Source organism: Nicotiana tabacum, chromosome 11, assembly GCF_000715075.1.
Source record: "Nicotiana tabacum cultivar K326 chromosome 11, ASM71507v2, whole genome shotgun sequence".
Lineage (NCBI taxonomy): Eukaryota > Viridiplantae > Streptophyta > Magnoliopsida > Solanales > Solanaceae > Nicotiana > Nicotiana tabacum.
The window spans coordinates 158,817,829-158,825,379 of NC_134090.1; the positions used below are offsets into that span (position 1 = coordinate 158,817,829).

Genomic DNA, 7,551 nt, shown 5'->3' on the forward strand with positions numbered 1-7,551 from the left:
AACACGATCCATTTATTTATAGTCGACTGCGCTCACTAAGGGTGTGCAGACTCCAGAGGGGCTCCTACAGCCCAAACGCTAAAATCTGCATGGACAACTCACATGCTATAGTATCAATATCAGTATCTACACGGACAACTAACGTGCTATAGTATAAATATCAGTATCTGCATGGACAACTCACGTGCTATAGTATCAATATCAGTATCTTCACGGACAACTCATGTGTTATAGTATCAATATCAGTATCTGCACGGACAACTCACGTGTTATAGTATCAATATCTCACAATCTAGCCCTCGACCTCACTTAGTCATCAATCTCTCCAGTCTCGCTCACGGGCTCATAATATCATGAAAATCAGCCCAAAAATAATGATATAATGTATCAATAATAACAACTGAGACTGAGATATTATGTGAATACATGAATATGACTGCGTACGAAATATCAATAAAATCAGTGAGATGATAGCAAGAAACGACCACTATAGGTCTCAACAATATTGGCATAAAGCCTAGACATGATATCTAGCATAATGTACAACTCAATTTACTTATCACATGGTGAAAACACAGATATCAACAAAGTAGGACCACTACACAGTGTCCTGGAACAGAGTTATCATTCACAGGGTGCACGCCCACACGCTTGTCACCTAGAATGTGCGTCACCTCAACATCAATCACATAACACATAATTCGGGGTTTATACCCTCAGCACTAAGTTTAAAAGAGTTACTTATCTCAAACCGTGAAGTTCTTTATTACGATATGCACTTGCCTCGTAAATCGGCATCTGAACACCTTGAATCTATCCACAATTAATGTGATTCAGTCAATACAATTTATATAAATTAATTCCATGTAAAAATATTAATTTTTCACAAAAATCCAAAATTTAACTAAAAACCGCCTGTAGGGCCCACATCTCGGAATCCGACGAAACTCACAAAATCCGACAACCCATTCAACTACGAGTCCAACCATACCAAAATTACTAAATTTCGATAACAACTCAGCCACCAAATCTTCAAATCTTATTTTCAAATCCCTAGGTCCAAATCATCAATTTACACCTCAAAATATGTAATCTAGTCGGATTATTATATGATAATTCAATATTATGGAGTAGAAATGATCACAAGTGACTTACCTCAAGATTTCTCATGATTTCTTGCTCAAAAATCGCCCCAGACCGTGTTCTTTCGCCCAAAAATATCAAAATGGGCTAAAAAACCAGAACAGCATTAAAAACACGATTCTGGTGGCTAAAGGCCAAACTCCCGTCGCTACAAGTGTCCAATCTGGTCGCTAAAGGTGCGCACCAGATCCTGTTGCACCAACAGTCTTTAATTTCACTAAAAATGCTCTAACTCCATCATATGAACTCGAAATTTGACGATTCTTGTTCCTATGAGTCACAAATAATAAGACGGACCTATTCCATCAATCAAAACTCAATTTGGAGATCATTTTCTTTGTGCGATACCCATTTTGCTCGTTAAACAATTAACTCATCTTTCACGTCAAAAACCCAATAGCGACTTGACGAAATTAGACCAAACTTTCCATATCGCTCCTATAATTCATTATAAAAAATTTGGAAGTCTCGAAATCAAATTTTGATCTTTAGAACTAAAAATGGACCTTTGGATCGTTACATGTTTATGCTCAAAATACCAATTTCTTCCAAAAACTCATCCGAGCCACATAGGACCCCAACCAAATGTACTAAAAAGTCACATAATATGACACAAACTTAGTCGATATCTCAAATTACATTGAACAATACTAAAACATGAATCACACCCCAATTCAAGCCTATCCAATACTAAGAAATTCTAATTTCTATATTCGATGTCGAAACCTATCAAATCAATTCCGATTGACCTCAAATTTTGCAAACAAGTCATAAATGACATAACGGAGTTGTTCAAATTTTTAGAATCGTATTTCTATCCCGATATCAAAAAGTCAACTCCCCGGTCAAACTTCCAAACTCAAATTTCCTATTTTTGTCATTTCAAGCCTAATTTAACTATAGACTTCCAAAAAGAATTTCGGACATGCTCCTAAGTCCAAAATCACCATACGGAGCCATTGGAATTATTAAAAATCTATTTCAGGATCATTTACACATATTTATCATCCGGTCCAATTATTCAACTTAAGCTTCCAAAACATGAATTATTTTTTCAATTAAATTTTGAATCATCTGAAAATAAAACTTGACCACTCTCGCAAGTCATATTACACAAAATAGCGCTACTCAATACTTCAAATAGCTAAACAAGATGGAAATGCTAAAAATGACAGGTCGGATCGTTACACTTATTTTGAATCATTTGGTTGGTAACTTGCTAGATATTGTTGGTTCGGAGGCTAGTTTGAAAGGCAAAGTCGTGGTTGAGCTTTGAGTGATCCTTGGAGCTAGGTAAGTATTGTGTCTAACTTTGACTTGAGGAAAATAGGAACCCTCAGATTAAGTGCTATGTGATTCTCATGTGAGCGTCGTATATGCGAGATGACGAGTGCTTATACGCTGCCGAATTATCTCTTTCTCCCTGATTTACCATTTTTCCTTAATTGTTTCCTTTCCTATATTAACTGTTATATGTTCTAAATGCTTTCCATACTTAACTGCTACCTGTTAGTCAATATCTTCTCCTGCTAATGATGTTAGTTCTTTTCATAGTTTCACGAATCCCTACTATTTGCTTAACTTGACTTGTTTGCACCTTCTTATTGTAAATTGCTGGATTGGTCTCGATGTGTGGTATCACTTGTATAGATTCTATATTGTGTAAGGTCTCCTTTGGTTCAGTTTGGTATTTTATTGATTCTAAAGGCTTTGTAGTTTGAATTGTTGTCTTGATTGTGTACAGTGAATGTTTGGTACTGATATGGTGGGATCCGGTTGCACGTCGCAACAGGTGTAATAAGGGTGGATTGATATGGTGGAATAAAAGTGAATTCATATTGCACGGTGAGATCGGGCTGCACGCCACAACAAGTAGAATAAGGGTGAATTAATATGGTGAAATAAGGGTGAATTATGATTCTGATATTGACATATGGTGGGATCGGGTTGCGCCGCGCAACATATTTATATTATTTGCTGTTGTTGATATTATTACGGTAAAATAAGAAAGGATGTGTGTTGTCTGGTGGGATTGGGTTGTGCGCCGCAACAATCTATATGTTTACATTACTTGAGTTGTGTTGGCTTATGTTATTTGTTTGAACTCTTAAGAGATTGGTGATTCTGGTCGGTGCTGGTTTATTCTTGAGGCTGTGATTATTATTTCAGTTAGTTGTTTAAATTCTGTTCCGTATTCCTATTTCCTATCATTTTTATATACTGTGTGCAGGTTATAGTAGAGGTGATCCGCCTTAGCCTCGTCACTACTTCGTTGAGGTTAGGCTCGGCACTTACCAATATATGGGGTCAGTTGTACTGATACTACACTCTGCACATTGTGCAGATTTTGGAGTCGATCCCAGCGGCGGTTATTAGCTTGCCTCGATTGGACATCGGCAGAGACTTGATGAGGTACGGCTGCTCCGTGCCCGCAGCTTCTGGAGTCCCTAGCCTCTTTCTTTTTAGATGTATAACTTCATTTAGACAGCTTTGTACTTATTTCAGACATTTATATGTATTACTTTAGAAGCTCGTGCACTCGTGACATCAGATTTAGGGATTTGTAATTGGTATTGATTGGTTTAGCTTCCGCAAGTTTTTCCTAGTATATTTCAATACAATATTTAAGAAAAATTAGGTTCTCTATATTTTTTATTGGAACATAAGTTACTAACAAGACCAAAAGACTCCTATTGACCGATGGAAAAATTAGGTTGATGATTTCCCATTTTGCCTTTTAAGTATAGTCTTAACTCACGGTATTTTTCTCTATGCTTTGAATATTATGTATTCTTCATAGAAAAAAGAAGAATTACTTTTTAATCTAATTAAAAATAACTAAAGTGCTCGACTTTGAGTTAATTAAAAGGGAAAAGATTGTAGTACACAATACTAACAAAATAACATAGGAAAAAGACTTTTTGGACCCAAAAAAAAACATGAATAGAGTTTGTGGCAGACGAAGAAAACAATTGATTAGGCCAAGAAAAAGAGAGAATAAAACAGGAAAATTACATGTAATACTAACATTCTACGTTAAACCTGAATTGCAGCACAACCAAGAAATTAAGGAAAACTTTCTTCCACTAATATTCTGAGATCATTCACATCCTCAAATTCTCAAACAGAAAACTATCAATAATGTCATTCATTTCACTATAAATAGATGCTTTCATTTTTTGCAAAATTTCAAGCCAAAGAGGATCAACAGCCTCTTAAATAATTAGCCCCAAAAAATCATTAATTTCAAATAAAAGAGATAAAAATAATGGGGGTGAAGAAACTAGCTATTGCTAGTGTTGCTTCAATTCTTCTAGTGGCTTGTGTGGTGGCTGCAGCCATCTCATTTACCAAGAAGAATGAAGATAAGTCATCAAATTCTACTGATTCTCGTCTTTCAACTTCTACTAAGTCTGTCCAAGCTATTTGCCAACCCACTGATTACAAAGAAACTTGTGAAAAAAGTCTTGCCAATGCTAAAAACATCAACGATCCGAAAGAACTTATTAAAGTGGCGTTTAACGCCACAATCAACGATCTCTCTGACGTTATAAAAAATTCTGCCTCATTAATCGATGAAGCTAAAAAAGATCCTAGGACAAAAGACGCGTTACAAACGTGCCAAGGTCTTGTTGATGTTGCAATTGATGATCTTACGAGGTCTTTTGACAAATTCGACAAATTTGAGGTCAGTAAAATCAAGGATTATACCGATGACCTAAAAACGTGGCTCAGTAGCGCCATTACTTATCAAGAAACATGTTTGGACGCTTTTGAGAACACGACTGGTGATACTGGTGAGAAAATGAAAAAACTTTTGAAAAATGCAGGGGAACTCACGAGCAATGGTTTAGCTATGGTTTCGAGTTTTGGTGAAGTTGTAGCCAACTTGAATATCCCTGGTGTAAACCGACGATTATTAGACGCCCACGAAAGGATGCTCTCTGATTCCCTTAAGCCAAATGTTGTAGTTGCAATTGATGGAAGTGGACAATATAAGAGTATAAATGAGGCACTTAATGCTGTTCCTAAAATGAATACTCAAAGATATGTCATTTTTATCAAGGCTGGTGTATACAATGAGCATGTTGAAATTCCAAGGAAAATGAACAACATTGTATTTATTGGTGAAGGCCCAACCAAGACTAAAATTACTGGTAGCTTGAACTATGCTGATGGCACTGGCACTTTTAAAACCGCCACATTTGGTAAGTCGTTTCGTTCGTATTAATCTCTCCGTTTCAATTTATATAAAACTTTTTTCCTTTTATGATGCTCTAAAGAGTTTATCATTGTCCCTACATCCGGCCACAAAGTTTCACATTTTCTTCAAATGTTAGTAAGCATGATGCATGAGTCAAACTAACGCATTGAATTCTTTATTCACTCAAATACAATCACATAAAAAGTTTAACATTGTTCCTATATTCGGCCACAAAGTTTTACATTTTCTTCAAATGTTAGTAAATATGATGCATGAGTCGAACTAACGCATTAAATTCTTTATTCAGTCAAACACATCACATAAGACAGGACGATGATAGTACACATATTTGTTCATTCTTGACATTATATTTCATGCAGCTGTCAATGGAGATTATTTCATGGCTAAAGATATCGGATTCGAGAACACAGCAGGACCAGTGAAGCACCAAGCCGTAGCACTTCGTGTCTCAGGCGATATGGCCATTTTCCACAACTGTCAAATCGATGGTTATCAAGACACACTATACGTCCACTCCTATCGCCAATTCTTCCGCGACTGCACCATTACAGGAACCATAGATTTCATCTTTGGTGACGCTGCAGCCGTTTTCCAAAACTGCAAAATGATAGTAAGAAAACCAATGGATAATCAAGCTTGCATGGTAACAGCACAAGGCAGAAAAGATCATCGGGGAGTCGGTGGAATAGTCATGCAAAATTGTCAAATAAAGGCCGAACAAGGTTTTCTTGCTGCTCAACCACCAATTAAAGCATATTTAGGACGACCATGGAAAGAATTTTCAAGAACAATAATTATGCAATCTGAAATTGATGGGTTTATTGCACCAGAAGGATGGTCACCTTGGGTTGGTAATTTTGCACTTGACACTTTGTTTTATGCTGAGTATCAAAATAGAGGTCCAGGATCAATTACATATAGTAGGGTTAATTGGAAAGGTTACCAAAAGACAATTGCACCTCAGGTTGCTGCACAATTTACTCCTGGTGTGTTTATTATGGGTGATGAATGGGTTAAGTTGAGTGGGGTACCATATGAACCTGGCATGATTAGGGTTTAATTTAATTCTATTTTGGATATGATTTGTAATATTTAAGAAAAATTTCTTCTCCAATAAAACATTCATTTTGTTGGACTATTGGACTACCTTTTTGATAGAGTTTTTACTTTTATGTTCGTTTACACTATCATATTACCTAAAATAATAATGCGAGTAATAGTCCATAAATTGCATTTTTGGTAGACAAATTGACAAACTTCCGAAAAGAAAAGGAAAAAAAATTAAACTTTTAGGCAAACTTTTGAAACGTCTGCCTCAATGTGTTGGTGTATATATATATATATATATATATATATATATATATATAATTGAGGGACTGGAGAATCTATAGCAATGAATTTCATTGCTATAGATATTTGATTTTGAACTCAATTACAATTATTATTGTAATATTTACTTGAGGTCACTATAAAAATCATAAGCTTCAAAATTTGGATCCACCTCCGCTTACCCTAATTCTAAATCCAATTATTGTTTAAAGATAGAAGCTTTTAAATTTGGATGGCGAAAACTTCAGAATCTAGGGAAATTGAGTCCTGAAAATTAATAAGTTTAGTTCCAGTAATGGATAGTGCTATTAATTCTCCCAACTTATGAGCAACAACAATGACTGAAACAAGCAACAACATAGATGATAAGTGGGGTTAATTTCATATGGGAACTAGTTGTACCAATAAAATCACAAAAATGACTAAAACAAGCACGTTTTGACTTTTCACGCTCCTTAAGAAATAATAAATGAAGTGCATAATTTATTATGATACTCATATTAATTGATGCATATTTTATTGGATTTGAGAAAATGATTTGAAATGAGTAATAAATATTGTGGGTATAACAGGAAAAAAAATTTGTCTTCTCTTGATATGCGTAAATTGACAAGTAAAATGAAAATCTATTTTTAGTATACATGTCAAGTAAAAGTGAACGGAGGGAATATCAAGTTTACACCGTTAGAATTTTAAAAAGTCCTTCCCCGTTATCTTCTTGTCTATCTTTTGATCGGATCGTCTCGCTTATTTCTAAACTAGCTTGAAAGGCTTGCTTTCATAAAAGATACTTTCTTTATTAAGAGTCCTTTAAGAAGCTAAGCTACTTCATATATTAAAATTCGCTTAACTTC

At 35.3% G+C, this 7,551-nt stretch overlaps 1 protein-coding gene across 1 annotated transcript; it reads left to right on the top strand.

Moving 5' to 3' along the window:
• The first annotated feature begins 4,348 nt into the window (after nucleotides 1-4,348).
• On the top strand, nucleotides 4,349-6,503 carry LOC107806027 (pectinesterase-like). The gene is made up of 2 exons (XM_016630140.2): nucleotides 4,349-5,351; nucleotides 5,728-6,503. Exons 1-2 carry the CDS (start codon nucleotides 4,412-4,414, stop codon nucleotides 6,426-6,428), a joined length of 1,641 nt encoding a protein of 546 aa, XP_016485626.1. The 5' UTR covers nucleotides 4,349-4,411; the 3' UTR covers nucleotides 6,429-6,503.
• The last annotated feature ends 1,048 nt before the right edge of the window (nucleotides 6,504-7,551 follow it).

What these genes read in the sequence shown, in the direction of transcription:
- LOC107806027 (XM_016630140.2), top strand. Translation starts at nt 4,412, where the DNA reads ATGGGGGTGAAGAAACTAGCTATTGCTAGTGTTGCTTCAATTCTTCTA. An exon ending in TTTTAAAACCGCCACATTTG is followed by an intron (nt 5,352 to 5,727) that starts GTAAGTCGTTTC and finishes TATTTCATGCAG; the next exon opens with CTGTCAATGGAGATTATTTC.